The sequence below is a fragment of the Ochotona curzoniae genome, unplaced genomic scaffold (genome assembly GCF_017591425.1).
Source record: "Ochotona curzoniae isolate NIBS_2020 unplaced genomic scaffold, NIBS_Ocur_1.0 contig_4105, whole genome shotgun sequence".
Taxonomy (NCBI): domain Eukaryota; kingdom Metazoa; phylum Chordata; class Mammalia; order Lagomorpha; family Ochotonidae; genus Ochotona; species Ochotona curzoniae.
Window position 1 is genome coordinate 9,561,941 of NW_024466129.1, and position 17,821 is coordinate 9,579,761.

Consider the following 17,821-nt stretch of genomic DNA (forward strand, 5'->3'; position numbering starts at 1 on the left):
ATTGATATAGCCCATCATAGAGTCTCCATTTGCCCAGGTTTTCGCTGCCAACACATAGCTGAGGTGGTTGATTGACTTTCCATGGTTAGGGTTCTGAATCCAGCAGTTTGATTGGGGAGATCCCCAAAGAAACTTTGTCTGAGGTGATCCCAGACCAGATTCTTGTATGTACTAGCAAGCACAGGGCCCAGCACAGTCCATCGCCCCAATCAGCTGGTGGTTGCAATTGCTGGGTTGGTTCTTTTTCCATCCCTGTCTTCCACTGGAACCAGTGGGTGCTGCAATCCATCCTGAATCTGCCCAGCACATACTCGGCCCTCACACAAACCAGAAGGAGCTGCAGCCTAGTCGGAGTGACCCACAATAACCCCCATCAGGCCTGCCCCCTGCCTTGGTTTGCCAGTATGTGCGGCAGACTAGTCCAGTCTGTCCCACATCCCCTTCTGCTCTCATACATGTCAATGGGTATTAAAGCCTTGTTCCATCTAACCAGCTCAATTATCCAGCCCTCACGGATGCTGTTGGGTGTCATTCTGTCCAGCCACTCCAGCCCCTGTCCCAGTTTTTGGGCTCTCCCTTGGGGGTGGTAACTCAAGAGGGAGGAGCCCACTATTTCCCTCCCAGGCCACTCCCACTCCCAGATTTTTGCGCTCTTCAGATGGTTTTGTGGTTGAACTTGACAGACTTAGCCCCCAGGGCCAGCTTCTGCCAGCTGATGCTGTGGCTAAGCCCCAAAACCCTCACCCACTCTAATTTTGTGTGCACCAGTAGGAATAATCAGCCCAGCCTGGTTTTTCCCTGATCTGGTCCACATGAGGCGCATAGGTGTTGTAGCCCTGCCTAGTCTGGTCTGTCCCCATCCCAGCCCATGCTCTCCAGTGGGGGTAGCTGTCCAGCAAGGGAACCGCCCCCCATCCGTATTCCCCTGCCGGCTCCACCCCCTCCCTTCTTGGTTCTCATGTGTGCTGTTGGGTGCTGCTGTCACATCTGGTACAGGCAACCTCACCTTGGCATTCTGTATTGTGTACTATATGCATTCATTTCTAAGAAGCTTTAACATTTCCCTTTCATTTTTTTTCCTGTGAATCATTGTTCATTCAGAAGCAAGCTATTTATTCTCCAAATTGTTCATGTATTTTCTGGTGTTTCTGGAGTTGTTGGTTCCCAGCTTCATTCCCTGGTGGTTTCTATGCCTTTGAATTGGATGAGGCTTACTTTAGAGCTTGTCATGTGATTTGTCCTGGAGAAGGTGCAGTGATCTGATGAGATAAATGTGTGTGCTGCATCTGTGTGATGGAATGTTTTATGGATATCAGGTAGGTCCTTTTGATCTATGGTATAGTTAACTGTGTCGTTCCTTGGTTGAGTTTCTTATTTGTTGGCTTGTCCATTGATGATACGAGAGTATTGAGATCCACCACTCTTACTGTTATGGAGTCTGCGTCTTCCCTTAAATCTATTAACAATTGTTCTACGTGGGTGGGTGGCCTGGAGTTGGGTGAATATACACTTACTGTAATCATATATTCCTGTTGAATTGGTTATTTGATCATTTTGCAGTACCCTTCTTCATTTTTTGGGTGGTTTTTGTGTTAAAGTCTATTTTGTGTGATACTAGAACGGGCATACCTGCTCGTGTTTCCTTTCTGCCTGAAATGCCTTTTTGCATCCTTTTGTTTGAGCTGCTGTGGCATGGTGCTGGCCCTGTTCCCCATCTTAATGGGAAAGCTTTCAGTTTTCCACTGTTGAATATAGTGTTAGCTGAGGACTTTTCATGTATGGTCTTCAGAGCTTTTTTCTTTTTCTTCTTCTTTTCTTAATCAAAGAGGGCTGATTTGCAAGTGCCTTTTCTGTATCTGTTAGCGATGGTTATATGATTTTCCTGTTATCGTGGTATGTCACACTAGTTGATTTCCATATGTTAAACTCAAGTGTTGGAGTAAGTTATTAATTTTTATTCCAGGTTCTTGCTGTGCACAAAGATAAGAATTTGTAGTTTAGAATATGCACACATACATGAGCATGGCTTGTTGCCTGCAGAGCAATGACAGCCCACAGGAGAATGGGCTGGGGAGAGCAGGAGAGAGATTGAGCACGTTAATGCCTCCTATGGTTGTGGTCTGCAGTGAAAGAAAGAGGACTTTTTATGAGCTGTGTGTGTGTGTGGCCTTGGTGGACATGAAGCCACCTACGAGTTTTGTAAAGCTATCATGAAATTCCACATGAAGTGGAATATACATGTGTGCATGGCATCTCCTCACAGGTCCTGAATGATGAAGATAAGTATCCCGGGAAAGAGGGTATTCTGAATGACAAGTGATTACATGTGGAGTAGGTAGGGGCTGGCGGCTTGGCACCTCCACCTCAACAGATCCTAAACTGCCTGGCTGCCTGTCCAATAGCAGAAGCAACATTTTTGTATTCCTGGAATAAATCCCATATATCACAGATATTCCCCATTTAATATTCTGTTGTATTTGGTGTGCCAGAGTTTTGTTGAGAATTTTGCAGCTATATTCATCAGGGGTGTTGGCCTGTAGTTTTGTTGTGGTATCTTTTTCTGGGTTTGGTGTCAGAGTAATGCTGGCCTCATAGAATATGTCTTGAAATGTTCTGTCTACTTCAGATGTTTGGAAGAGTTTGAGAGGAATATAATAAGATCATATAAATATATTTTAATATTTGATGACAATCAGTGAAGCCACCTGGTCCTCAGCTTTTCTTTGTTAAGAGGTCTTCGAAGAGTTTGTGGAAATGCATTATGAAAAAGTGCATATTTTCTAAAAAATTGCATTGCAGCTGAATACACTTGAATCAACTTGTTATAAAACATGTCTGAATAGGAGCTAATTTGAGGCACTAAGAACAATGAGATGTTAGTTTTAAAAAAGCCTTTGTCAGCGTAATGTGAATTATGCTGAAACTGAAGCAAAAAGCAAGTATCAAGTTACTGATATTTGGGTGGAAGAATGGTAAAAATCATTGATACTTTCCAAATTTTTCTCTGGGCAAATGCTCCAAAGAAACCAGCAGTTTGGGCCCGGCGCGGTGGCGCAAGTGGTTAAAGGTCCTCGCCTTGCACACCCGGGATCCCATATGGGTGCCGGTTCTAATCCCGGCAGCCGCGCTTCCCTTCCAGCTCCCTGCCTGTGGCCTGGGAAAGCAGTCGAGGACGGCCCAAAGCTTTGGGACCCTGCACCCGCGTGGGAGACCCGGAAGAGGCTCCTGGCTTCGGACCGGCATAGCATCGGCCGTTGCGGCTCACTTGGGGAGTGAATCATCGGACGGAAGATCTTCCTCTCTGTATTTCCTCTCTGTATATCCGCCTTTCCAATAAAAAAATAATAAAAATAAATCTTAAAAAAAAAAGAAACCAGCAGTTTGCAAATTGTTAACTTATTTTAAGAAGGATGAGACGATATTGAAGATCTCAACAGTGACATATAGCCAGGAAAAGAATAATAAGGGAAAGAATAATCTTTGAATGAAAGATACTGATGATTGATGCCAAAAACAATAACAGATGTACAGGCATCTCAGTTGGTTCAGTTTAAACAATTTTTAAAAGTTAAAGTGGCACAATCTTTCTACTGATGGATGTCAAACTCGGATTAGCTGCAGACAACAGCAGAACTTGGAATAGGAATCTTAAACCAGTGGGATCAAGGTGCTGAAGGACGGTCTAGTGCTGTAGTGCAGTGGCTTAAGGCTCTGTTTGTAACTCTGGCATCCTGTGAGAATGTTGATTTGAGTCCTGGCTGTGTCACTTCTGAATCGGCTTCCTGCTACTGCAACCTGGGTGAGGGAGCCATCGGATGGAAGGTCGGTCGGTCGGTCTGGCTGTTTATCTATCTTCCTTTTTTTTCTGTACAGGTCTTTTTATCTCTATTTATTCCTTTTGAATAAATGACTTTTTAAAAAAGGGTCCTGAAATGTTTCCTTAAAGAATTTTAGCAGGAGATGAAGCATGAGCTTACCAGTATGAAGACCAAGCGCAGTCGAAGTTGTGGCTAACAGGAGGTGGGAGTGGTTCCAGCAGAGCCAGAGCAGACCAGTCACAAGTAAAGATCCTGGCAGCAGGCTTTGGGGTGCTTAAGGCATTTTGATCATTGTCTTTCTGGAAGGCCAAAGAATAATAACACCTGCTTATTTGGGAAGTGCTTTGAGAAAACCAACGCTTTAGCAAAAAAAAAAAAAAAAAAAATCTAGAAAAACTTCACCAGTGAGTCTTTGGTGACTCTTTAAACAAGGATAATTTGGGGATAACTTTGATAGGAAATCATTATGCTTCTATCTTATGATTTGGTTCCTCTTCTTCCCTTATGATTCTTTGTATTTTTTTTTTTTTGAAATTGCTTTATTTTGACAATCTTTACATAGTTGATTAGGGCACAAAGGTTCAGTGGCTACAGGAAAGTGGGTCAGACCATTGTTTCCACATTATTGGCTTTTTTTTCTGTATCTGGGGTAAGGGGGGAGATAAAGGGAGAAGCCAGACCCAGCTTCCCACCCATCCCATGTGGGGCATCCGATGTGGGGCATGCTCTGAGGGTCCTGTTCAAGTGGTTTTGATAATTCATTCTTGCCATTCCAAGCATGATGAAATCGCTACAGAATCCTCTGACTGACATAGTCCACTTTAGAGTCTCCATTTGCCCAGGCATTCATTGGCAACACTTGACTGGGGTAGTTGATTGATTTGTTCCGTCCTGCATCCTCTGTTGTGGTACCAGGTGTCCTTTGCAGGTTCTGAGGGACTGCCATATCCTCCATGTGCACCTGGAGATGCTGTCCACTGCTCCGTCTGAGCCTCTGAGGAGGCTCGGCTCTGGCACTTGCACTCCATGGTCAGACCATGCAACCTGCACTTCTCTTCATGGTTTGGGTTCTGAGTCTGGCAGTTTGATTGGGGAGATCCCCAAAGAAACTTTGTCTAAGGTGATCCCAGACCAGATTCTTGTGTGTCCTTATCAGGACAGGGTCTGGCACAGTCCATCGCCCCAGTCAGCTGGTGGTTGAAATTGCTGGGTCAGTTCTGTTTCCAGCCCTATCTTCCACAAGAACCAATGGATATTGCAGTCCATCCTGATTCTGCCCAGCACACAGTTGGCCTTCACACAAAACAGTGGGAGCTGCAGCCTAGTCGGAGTGACCCGCAATAACCCCCATCAGGCCTGCCCCCTACCCTGGTTCCTGTGCTTGTCAGCATGAACAGCAACTGAGCCGATGCAAAGCCAGGAGCCAGGCAGCTTTCGGTATCCCATGTGAGTGCAGGGTCCCAAGGTGTTGGGCCATCTACTGCTTTCCTAAGCCAGAAGCAGGGATATGGATGGGAAGTGGAGCAGCTGGGACATGAACCGGTGCCCAGTCAGGATCCCGATGGTTGCAAGGTGAAGATTTAGCCACTGAGCCAGCTTACCATGCCCTGCCCTCTGTGTTTTAACTAGAGCTTCAATTAATGCAGCATAACATTTTCTCACAGATAATTTTGAGACCCATTGCAGGGAGTAAGTATTTTAATTTTCAGAACTCTCACAGCAAACTTACTAATGCCATCTACAATATCATACTTTATAAGTTTTTCTTGAGATTTTTCAGAATCCATACATTACATTATCAGCCACCTGTAACAAAGTTCTTTAAACCTCTTACGAGACCCAGATGCCAATGAAACGTGAAGAAAAGGCGGCCTTTACCTGAGAGGAGCCAGCAGGCGTCAGGCTGTTCCTTCCCTGGGCTCAGGGCTCTTTCCCAACCACAGTTGGTCTACCCACACACACGCTCCGCTCTGTGAACACACACAGTGCTGCTAATTCCTTTTATTTTAGCACAGTTGACTTCCTGCCACTTGATGTTTCATGTCAATAAAACCTGTCCTTCAGACTATTTATGATAGATATTTTTGCATATTGCATCAAGTAATAACACCAGCAGGAACCTTCTTGTCCATCTCTTGAATCTTAGTGACTAGTTAAGTAATCTGAAATACACCGAAACTCCCTCCCTCCCTCCCCCACTGCTGGTTCCTTGGCCTCCGCAGGCTTGACCAAAGGGTTGGGAAGATGCTTTGCACTAAGTTTTTATTTTTATTGGAAAGGCAGATATACAGAGAGGAGAGACAGAGAGGAAGATCTTCCGTCTGATGTTTCACTCCCCAAGTGAGCGCAGCGGCCGATGCTATGCCGATCCGAAGCCAGGAGCCAGGAACTTCTTCTGGGTCTCCCACGCGGTTGCAGGGTCCCAAAGCTTTGGCTTTCCCGGGCCACAGGCAGGGAGCTGGAAGGGAGGCGGGGCTGCCGGGATTAGAACCAGCGCCCATATGGGATCCCGGGCGTGCTAGGTGAGGACCTTAACCACTTGCGCCACCGCGCCGGGCCCTGCACTAAGTTTTGATTGGATTGGGTTAGATTTCTTTGTTTTGGAAGTGATTGTAAGACTGTGAGATGAGCTCAAGATGTACACACACACACGCACACACAAAGTAGAGTATAGAGATCAGATGAACTATCTAATAAGTAGCTGTAGACGAAAATTGTAATATTGAACACAGCAAAAGTATATAAAAACGTAAAGATTGTATAGGACAACTTTTTGACTAAATATATGAGTCCAAAATTATCTGAACTTCCTGGAAAGAACTAAAGATTATACAAACGACTCTTTTTTAAAAAAATATTTATTATTTACAAATTTTAATAAAGGCAGATTTATAAAGATTTTTAAAGAGAAAGGCAGATTTGTAAAGAGAAGGAGAGACAGAAAGATCTTCCATCTGCTGTTTGACACCACATATGCCTGCAAAGGCTGGAGCTGAGCCAGTCTTGACATCTGAAGCTAGGAGCCAGGAGCCTCTTCTAGGTCTCCTAAGTGGGTGTAAGGTTCCAAGGCCCAAGGCTTTGGACCAGCCTCTGCTGCTTTCCCAGGCCACAGGCGGGGAGTTGGATGGGAAGTGGGACAGCCAGGACACGAACTGATGCCTCTATGGGATCCTGGCGCGTGGACGGTGAGAATTTATCCACTAGGCCATTATGCCAGGCCCCACGAAGAACTCTTGAATTGAAGAGACAGTAAGATCTAGAGCGCAGTGAAGCACATATTACTTTATATCAAAACTTCATGGTCAAAGCCAAACATTTATTCAAAGCAAAGTGTTCTTTTAGAACCTTAAAAGTAAAGCAGCTTAGTTATTAATGGTAATTTCCTAAGAAATTAGAAAAAGTATAAAACTTCCATTAATCTATTTATAGCTGTTACCTATATTCCTACTAAATTAGACTCTTTTAACTTATTAAATTCTTAATTGATAAAGTATAAAGACTTTTTGCTATAATGTAAATTTAAATATTATTTCAAAAACTAAAAATAGAGGGAGGAAGAAAGTGGGAGAAGGAGAATATGATAGTCTTGGAATTATGTCTACAAATCATATCAAGCTGTTAAAAACTAATAAAAATTAAGAAAAATTGGTTATACACTCAGTATTATTATCACTTAGAGTTCAAAGTTTACACGAATGCTCATCTTTGGCATTTTACAATGGGTTTAGAAAAAATGCAAATATACCTATATACACACACACACACACACACTATTACAGTATCATATTTTATGTGCCCTAAAAGTTCCCCTAGCCTGGCCTGGTCCTGCCTCCCTTCCAGTCCTTAGCAAGATTGATCTTTTTTCTAACTTCATAGTCTTGCCTTTACCAAAAAGTCATATAGTTGGAATCACACATTATGTAAATTGCTTCAGGTTGACTTATTTTACTTAGTAATAGATATTTAAGTTTGCCTCATGGCTTTTCATTGCTTGGTGTGTCTTTTGTGGGGGGGCATGTGTTAAATATTATTCCATTGTGTGGATATGTTACATTTTATTTATCCATTCATCTACTGAAGGCCATTTTGGTTTTGCTTTTTAGCTTCGGCAGTTATGAAAAAGCTACTATAATTTTAAGGGTAGCCTTTTGTTTGGAATATAGGATTTTAATTCCTTTGGTAAATACCAAGGACTGCAGTTGATGCTGGATCATGTGTCAGCATCAGATGATTTCTGTAAGAAACTGCCAGAACTTTTACTTTTAAAATTCCTTGAAAGGCAGAGTGACACAAAGAAAAGGCACACGTGGAGCAGGGGCAGAAGAAGGCGGAAGGAAGGAAAGGAGAGAGAGCGTGCATCTGCTGGTTCACCTCCCAGTGTCTCAGTGGTTAGCAAGGCCCTTCCAAGGGCTCCACGTGGGTGGCAGGAAACCAAGTACTTAGACCATTCTCTGCTGCTTTCCCCGGCACATTAGCAGGAAGCTGAAAACAGAAGCAGCTGTGACTTGAGCTGGTGCTGTGGCATGGGATGCCAGCGTCTTTAGGTGGTAGCTTAAACCGCTGTGTCACAATGCTGGACACATTGGCCCCAACCAGCACGTGGCCTGAAGTGACAGCTGCATTCCCAGTGCTAGGGAGTGAGCGTTGCTGATGCTCTGTGGTCTCAGCAGCACTGGCGTGGTCCCTGTCTCATCGGTGTGCAGCCATGACTTGTTCAGCTGACCATCATGTCTGTTGTGGATTTTCTCCCTGCTGCTTGCTTACTGCCTGTTTACATCTTAGGTGAGAGCTTTAGTCTGGTCTGTGAGTCGGTTTGCTTTCCTACTGGTGAATTTTAAGAGTTCCTTATATGTTTTGGATTGTAGTTGTTTTGCAAATATTTTCAACTAGACTCTGGGTCCTTTTCATTTCCTTGCAAGCATCTTATATGGAGCAGAAACTGAATTTTAATGGAGTCTAACTTGTCCATTTTTACATTGATCCTGTCTTAGGCATCATGCATAAAAAAAAATCTCCAAACCCTAGAGCATCAATAGGTTTTTTCCCATGTTGTCTTCAGGAGTTTTATAGTTTCATGCTCAGTTTTGTAATCCATTTTGAGTTCATTTTTATGAAGGGTGTAAGATTTGTGTCTAAATGGGTCTTTTTGCATGTAGATGTCCAGTTGTCTTAAACCCTTTGTTGAGAAGGAGATCTTTCTGCTTAGTTACCTTTGCTCTGTGTCAGGAATCAGTTAAGTGTTTATGGTTTTATTTCAAGGTTCTCTTCCATTATTCTAGATTTGTCTAGAATTATTTGTCTAGCATTATTATTGAAAAATAAAATTACACTGTCTTGAGTTCTGAGCTTTATAGTTTATTTTTTCCTACTATCTGCAGTAATGTATTTGTTTTTTTAAAAGATTTATTTATTTTTATTGGAAAGTCAGATATATGGAGAGGAGAAACAGAGAGGAAGATCTTCTGTCTGATGCTGGTTCACTCCCCAAGCGGCCGCAATGGCTGGAGCTGAGCCAATCCGAAGCCAGGAGCCTGGAGCTTCTTCCGGGTCTCCCATGCAGGTGCAGGGTCCCAAGTCTTTGGGATGTCCTTGGCTGTCTTCCCAGGCCACTAGCAGGGAGCTGGATGGGAAGTGGAGCTGCCAGGATTAGAACCAGCACCCCGTATGGGATCCCGGGGCATGCAGGAGAGAACCTTAACCACTACACTATCACGCCGGATCCAGCAGTAATTTATTTTTGAGAAGAAAAATCAGGCTGGGAAAGAATAGCACAGCTAATCCTTAGGAAGAATTTTTTTTTAAATTAGTGTATTTGTGTCTAGATGCTAATAGTAGTTGAGTCAGATCTGAGAGGTTAATTGAAATGATTTTTCTTTTTCATTATCTGTTTTTTAAATTTTGTTTTGAATATTGTTTATGTAGTTGAGAGGAATGTGTGCTCATGTGGGCCTCCGATCAGGGTGGGGACAGTCAGATACGGAGGGAGGTGGATGGGGCACATGTTTCAATCTTTTGTTTTTCCTCCTCTGTCAGCATGGGAGGAGGGGAGAGCTTTTTGCTGTCAACTACAGAAGCATCTGGGGATGGGAGATGGTTGTTAAGTGACACCCTAGAGACCCCACTGCGGGGCAGAGTGTTGTGACGGTGTTACTTGAGTGGTTTTGATAGTTGTGATTTTGTTGCACCAGGGTTGAGAACATCTTTCGAAGGTTGACCAAGCCCACCTTAGTGCATCCACAGACCCAGGAATACGCTACAAAGTTTGGCTAGGAGAGTTGTCCAACCTGTTCTGCTTTCCATTCTCTGTTGATGTCGAATTCCATTGCACAGGATAGCTGGGACAGTGGGATCCTGTTGAGCAGAGGCTCCAGGAAAGAGGAGCAGAGGGCCTCACACTGAGTGCACTCTTGCCCCGGTGAATCCTTGGATGTGCTTTAGCGCTCTCCTTGATGACAGACGTCTGCTCTGTCTAGTCAGCTAACTGAGGACGGACAGCACTCTTTATCTACTCCCCATTTCAACAATGCTTTGACCAAGTCTCCTTGTTAGCTTCCCAGACATGATCTAATTTTGAGTTGTGTTTGAACTACTGTTTTACTAAGTGTACAAAAACTGTAACCCTGGAAATATACTTTGTCAGTTGCCCAAGAGAGCACTGTCCCCCCATTTCTTTTCTGTCACCTCTCCTCCCCATGAACCTGCAAGGTAAACTTGCAGCTGAGGCTGTTGACAGCCCTGCTGGCTGGATGTCATGTCCATCATGTGCATCTGGACCTGCTGCCCATTGCATGGACGTCAGCAGTTGAGGAGGCTCAGTACTGACAGTATTTTCCATTGTAGGGTTGACTATACATCCTGTGATTTTCCCTGTGGCCAGGGTTTGAGTCTAGTGGTTTAACTGGAGAGTTCCCCAAGAGACCTTGCCTGTGATGACCTCAGACTTGACTCTTCTGTGTACCAGCCAGTGCAGGGACAGGTTCAGTCTGTTACCTGCACCAGCCAGCACATGTACCAGTGGATGCAGTGGCCTAGTCAGTTCCTCCTTAGCCCTGTATCACACGTGAACTGACAGATGCTTCAGCCTGGTCGGGACAATTCCCACGAACTCCTACCAGTCTGCCCCCAGCCCCTGTTCCTGCTTGTGCCAGCCTCTGCTAGTCCTGCTCAGCCTACATCCCATCTGGCTCCAGTGCACACCTCTGGGTGCTGTGCCCGGCCCCTAGGCCTGGCCCTCAGGTAGGCCAACGGTGTTGGCACCTTGTCCAGCCTGGTCTACCCCCTGCCCTGGTTCCTGTGCTCACCAGTGTTAGGGACAGTCTAGTAGGGGAGTGCCATAGTCAGGTGATGTCAGTCTTCTGAGGTGTTTTTTTTTTTTTTCCAATATTGTGCTAATTATCCAGGGATTTTTGCCTATGCAAACTGTAGAATCAGTTTTTTGATATCAACAAAATAACTTGATGGGACTTTTACTCCAAAGATCAAAAGAAGAACTAACATCCTAGCAATATTGCATCTTTGAACATGGAATATCTCCTCTAGTTACATTCTTTGATTTCCTTGATCAGTTTTATGATTCCCTTGTATGTTTCTGGCATATGTAGATATATTTATATCCAAGTATTTTGTTTTTATGGAAGGCTGACGTAAATGGTACTGTGTTTTTATTTAAAATTTGTCTTGTTCACTGGTACTATGTAGTACCCTGCATCCTGAAGCCTTTGTAGAATTGTTCATTAGTTCCCAGAGGTTTTGTGATTCTTTCCTAGTTCCAGACGAGACCTGTTTGTTCAGAGAACGTGCCCTTAGCCTCACTTTTGCACTGGACGAATAGTCTAATTCTGTGATTTTCCCTCTGGCCTGATACAATTACTGTGTTCTTAATTTTCATAGCGGGTAGCCTTTTATTTAAAAATTAATATGTGCATTGTTAAAATTGCTAGTCTTATTTCTACTCTTTTACGAATTGTGGCCAGCCTTCATTCTGTTCATTTTTGGTTCCTTGATTTCCTTTTTGCCCAGTTAATTATTATATAATGGATGCTTTTGCACTAACTCCACGGGATTTTTGAACCTATGGTCTCCCCACTCGCCTTAAGCACTAATTGTGAAAATAAAAATTTATAAGCATCTTTTTTTTTAAATTATAACTTCTGTTCTTGCAGCTGTTTTGGCCATTTCATTGCAGCTGCATTTCTGTCGTGAACCTGTCAGTTGGCCATCATCTCCTCTCCTGTTCATCTTTCCGTCCTTGGTTTCTCCCTTTCCATTTTCTCATCTGAACCCACACCACCCATCTACTTAGTTTTCATGGCCGATAATCTCATTCACATTGCTAACATTTTAATTCAGTGCTTCTCCAATCTGTAGTTTGGGGACTCATGGCAGTTGGTGGTTGAAACCTTCGAAGCAGATGCTGTTGTCTGAGGAGTGTGAGGAAGGTGAGGCGAGAAGGGAGCTGGGAGGACAGTGTTTAAAGGCTGACAGGAAAAAGGAAGCCAGCGAAGGAAATGGGAGAACAGCCAGGATAGCAGGAAGCTGCCAGAGGTCACTGCTTAGAGGTGAGGTTAGCATGAAGTGGAAGTGACTGGTAGGCCGCTATTGCCCATCGCTGGGGGACTTTGAGTTGGTTGATGGTGTGAAGGCATTAGTGCTTAGCAGAGTGAGTGGTGACAAAGCACAGAGTCTGTGGGCGCAGGCGGTGCTGTGAAGAGGTTGATGGTGGAGGTGATCTGTCCAGGGTGCTGGCGTCATCAGGCTTCTGCTGCTGGGGAAGCGCATCTGCCTTGCAGTATCATCAGGCTGCCGGTCGGAGTGGTACTTGGCCTGCTTGTAACTGAAGGCCATTGACTGTCACCTTGCCTGTTATTTATATTTATGCATTTATTCATCCATATGATTTACAAACGTCTCTTACCACTCTCAAATGGAACCCCAATTTGATGATGAATTTCCTTCTCTTGGACTGAGAAAATAGAATAGAAGCTATCAGAAGATATTCACATGCGTTTACATCTCTAGCACAGATTTTTTTTCTTAAAAGAAAGAAGTATTTGTTTTTATTTGAAAGGCAGGGTTACAGAGAGAGAGAGATAATGAGAATATCTCCTACCTATTGGTTCAGCTGTGATAGCTAGAGCTGAGCAAATCTGAAACTAGGAACCAGGAGCCCTCTTCATCTTTTCCACTGGATGCCTAGGCCCGAGTACTTGAGCCGTTCTCCTCGACTTCCCGGTTCGTACCAGGGAGCTGTGTCACAAGTGGATCTGTCAGGACCTGAGATGGTGTCTGTCCATGGTATTGGTGCTGCAGGCAGAGGATTAGCGTGCTACGCCAGCGGCCAGCCCCAACATAGATCTAGACCATTTGCAACGTGACTGAAATGTTCTGTGTCATCCTACTCCTTATCCTTTTTTTTTTAAAAAAATGATTCAATATGACTAAGGCCAAACTTAAGTTGTTGCTTTAATCTTTTTAAAGATTTTATTTTTTATTTTTATTGGAGAGGCTAATATACAGAGGAGGAAAGACAGAGAGGAAGATCTTCCATCTGATGATTCACTTCCCAAGTGACTGCAATGGCTGGAGCTGAGCCAGTCCGAAGCCAGAAGCCAGGAGCTTCCTCTAGGTCCTCCACGCGGTTGCAGGGTCCCAAGACTTTGGGCCATCCTCGACTGTCTTCCCGGGCCACATGCAGGGAGTTGGATGGAAAGTGGGGCCACCGAGATACGAACTAGCGCTCATGGGATCCTGGTGCTTGCTAGGCGAGGACTTAGCCACTAGGCTACCATGCTGGGCTCACTTCCTCAATATCGAACACATTACTTAAGTATTTCTTTTCTTTCTTTATTGCATGAATAATTTTTCTCTACTGGAATTTTTTTTATTTTTTTAAAAATATTTATTTTTATTATTTTTTAATTGGAAAGGCAGATATACAGAGAGGAGAGACAGAGAGGAAGATCTTCCGTCTGATGATTCACTCCCCAAGTGACCACAACGGCCGATGCTATGCCGATCCGGAGCCAGGAGCCTCTTCTGGGTCTCCCACGCGGGTGCAGGTTCCCAAAGCTTTGGGCTGTCCTCGACTGCTTTTCCGGGCCACAGGCAGGGAGCTGGAAGGGAAGCGGGGCTGCTGGGATTAGAACCAGTGCCCATATGGGATTTCGGGTGTGCAAGGCGAGGACCTTAACCACTTGTGCCACCGTGCCGGGCCCCTCTACTGGAATTTTTATCCAACTATCTCTAACTTGTCTCATCCTAAAAATGAATAAACAAACAAAACCCACAAAAACTCAAACCGTTACTTCCGATTCCCCTTAAGAATTTACTAGTTGTCCTGGTAATAAAATTTCTGGAAAGAACTGTGTATTTGCATTTCTGTTTGTAAGCCCTCTCCTATTCTAATCTGTCTCAGTCAGGGTTTTGACTCCACTACACCAGAAAAGCAACCCTTGTCGAGGTCTCTGGTGACGGACCTCCGTGTGTTCAGGTTCGTCTTGTGGTCTGTCGGCAGCTTTTGGCACTGTTGATAATTCCCTTCTCCTAAGTCAGCTTTGCCCGTGTGGCACTCAGGAGGTCCGGTCCCTCGGTTTGCCTCCTTCCCTGCTGCCTGTCCTCGGGAAGCTTCTGCAGGTTGCCTCCATTGACGCAAGGTCAGAACACTCGAGAACTTCAGGGCTGCGTTCTCAGACTTTGGTTTTCTGGCCATATTAACACCCTAGGATTGGAATCTTCGGTAGTTCAAAGGCTTTGCCATCTGGTGTGGTTTTCTCTCTTTCTCTTTGAAAAGTTCTTTTTATTCATTTGAAAGGCAGAGTTGCCATCTGCTGGGTGACTCACCCAGATGACCCCAGCGGCTGCGGCTGGGACAGGCCCAGACCGGAGCTCGGAGCTTCATCCTGGCCTTCCTTGTGGATGGCGGGCTTCCAAGCACTTAGGCCTTCTTCTGCTGCCTTGGCATGTGCAGTGAGGGGCCTAGGCCAGAAGTAGAGCAGCCATGACTTGAACCTCGTGTTCATATGGAATAATGGCATGGCAGATAGCAACCCAACCCACTGTGCCACAGCACCCAGCACCTGGTTCTTATAGTCTTTAAAAAAAAAAGACAAACAACCTGCCCCTGCCCCTCAAACTCTCAAACTGTCCAGGTCCTTGTGCCAGCTGTCCTTTTGCTTCCCTAGCAGGGCAAGATGTGCTTCGGGGTTCTCTCTTGCTCCTTGGTATCTTCTTTGATTCAGAAAATGGTAGCTGCGGTTTCTTAGGTCAAGAGCCTTGTGTTTATTCTTGCGAGCCCTGTCAGGTCTGTTTTCAAAACGTACCCAGAACTTGATCATTTAACACTTCCACTGCCTGATCTGAGTCACCCCTCTCCTGGATTCTCACGGTTTCTGGGCTCCCTTTCCCTGCCCCTGTCCATACCTCCTTCTAGTTTATTTTCTGTACAGCAGCTAAAGTGAGCCTTTTGCCCACAGTGTTAGATCGTATCACCCCGCTGCCCGTTATGCTGCATTGGATTGGCATCATATGTGGTGTAAAATCCAACCCTTGGTTCTATGAACCCTTAGTTCTTGCCCCTTGTTAGAGTACACCAGAACCATTCCTGCCTCGGCCCCTCGGCCCTTTCCTCTTTCCTAAAGATGATGTTGTTTCCTCGTTTGTCACCCCCATGGTTGCATGTATTTCCTCTTTTCGCTCAGAAAAAGAAAGACAGAGAAGGTGAAAAAGAGACAGATATATTTCATTTGCTGGCTTACTCCCCAGATGCCCACAATGGCAAGGAGTGGGCCAGGCCAGAGCCAAGAGCTGGGAACAGCCTGGGTTCCCCATTTGGACAGCAGATCTCCCACTGTTTTGGCTCTCCACTGCTGCATCCCAGGGTGCAAAATACCAGAAGGTTAAAATTGGAAGAGGAGTGAGGTCTCAAAGCCGTGTGCTCCAAGAAGTAGCCATTGCAAGCAGGTTCTTACCCTGTGCCACATGGTCGGCCCCATCCATCATCCATCAGCTGTGGTGCCTGCAGTCTTTAGGTGTTTTTGAGACTTTTAGTGTATCTTGATATTAGGTAGGGGTAGTGGCTACGCATCGTTTTTTACTATGATTTTGGAAGCCATTGATGGTTATGAACAAACTTCCAATGGCATTAAACTGGGCTAATTGACTAGTTCACATAAATCATTGTTAATTTTATGTTAGGAAAATTTTATCTTTGAAAAACTTAGGTGCTTTCTCCCTACAACTGCCAAAGATGTATCTTGTAATAGTAAAATGTATGTACAATTAAGTAATCTGTTAAATTTGTTTCGTTTCAGATATGTTTTCTCCTTTTTGCCATTCTCTACGTTGTTTCATACTTCATCATCACAAGATACAAGAGAAAATCAGGCAAGTGGACACACTCTGCGTAGGCCCTTGACCCCAGGGCCAGCCCGTCCAGGCAGGAGCTGTGTGTGGCAGAGCCCTGTGCGTTATCAGTGGCCTGCAGGGCTGTGGCCTGTTGAATGTGCCGGTGATTGAAGTGAGCAGTTGCCTGGTCCCGAGAGCACTAAAAATAACCTTCAGGGAATTTGACCACTCTTAGGGTCACCTTCTTAGACCAGACTACTTGTTTATCACAATTCTTATGTCTGGCTAAGAATAGTGCAGGACTACCTGGGACCTGGGAAGTCCCAAGGTTTACAAGGCTGTTTGATTGCTTGCGACCAGGTCTGACTTTGAACACCCCTACTCACCTGCCGCATGCCCTTCTTGATTACTAGAAATTTTTTTCCCTCTAAAATAATATATAATTTTTAGCCTGTCAAACTATTCATTATATATAATATTATTTTATATATTTCTTATACAGCCAGAGGTACCATCATATTCTTTTTAAAAAATGAACTTTGTGCTGCTTAGTTTGCATATTTTAGGTCAAAAATTTAAATAAGAATTTAAGAAATTGCCTCTCTGCCTTCTGTAAAAATCTATTTTTTTTTTTTTCTTTTTAAAGAAATCTTAGGCTTTTTTACCCTGTGATGCTGGCCCAATAGTAGGTGTTATATGAATAAGGATTATATGTATTAAGGATTCGTTGATATAGTAACCAATTTAAACTTGTCAAACTTCTGGAGAGAAATAAGGAAATAGTGCTTGAAAATAAGGAAATATTACTTGACTCTGTTACTACACTGGAATAGATTTGGATTCCATAATCTCAAAATTTTAAAAAGCTGAAGATTAATAACAGATTCTTAGCCTTTTATAAAAAAGATTTATTTTATTTTATTATTTTGTTTATTTTAATTGGAAAGACAGATATACAGAGAAAAGGAGAGACTGAGCTGATTCAAAGCCAGGAGCTTCTTCCAGATCTGCCGTGTGAATGCAGGGTCCCAAGGCTTTGGGCTGTCCTCGACTGCTTTCCCAGGCCACAAGCAGGGAGCTGGATGGGAAGTGGAGTAGCTGGGATATGACCTGGCATCCATATGGGATCCTGCCACTAGGCAATCAAGCAGGGCCCCTTAGCCTTTTTAAAGACATTTTGACATGGTTTCATAGGTTATGGGTATAAAAGGAGGAGGCGATGGAGAGAAAGGACAACAGTACTAACATTTTAGAGGGTACGATCAGCAGGAAAGTTAAATATTTATGAGGTTGATTTTTTGATAAAGACTGGTAGGTGAGTGACAGGGACCCTGAACCTAGCTGATGGAGTCTTGGAAATAAAAATGAAGACTATGAGCCTGGCGCAGTACTGTCATGGCTAAAGTCTGCGCCTTGAATATGTGGGATCCTATATGGGCACCGGTTCTAATCCCAGCAGCCATGCTTTCCATCGGCTTCCTGTTTGTGTCCTGGAAAAGCAGTCGAGGACGGCTCAAAGCCTTGGGACCCTGCACCCGCATGGGAGACCCAGAAGAAGCTCCTGGGTCCTGGCTTCGGATTGGCTCAGCTTCTGCTGTTGTGGCAGCTTGGGGAGTGAATCATCGGACGGAAGGTCTTCCTCACTGTCTCTTCTCCTCTCT

The 17,821-nt window shown here is 44.4% G+C and overlaps 1 protein-coding gene across 2 annotated transcripts in view; it reads left to right on the forward strand.

Annotated features, from left to right (window-relative positions):
- Window positions 1–17,821, forward strand: part of LMBR1 (limb development membrane protein 1) — a 146,923-nt gene that overhangs the window by 10,415 nt on the left and 118,687 nt on the right. For both annotated transcript variants that reach the window (XM_040984373.1, XM_040984374.1), the window contains exon 2: window positions 16,127–16,199. In XM_040984373.1, coding sequence (XP_040840307.1) covers window positions 16,127–16,199 — 73 coding nt within the window. The remainder of the gene's footprint in view (window positions 1–16,126; window positions 16,200–17,821) is intronic.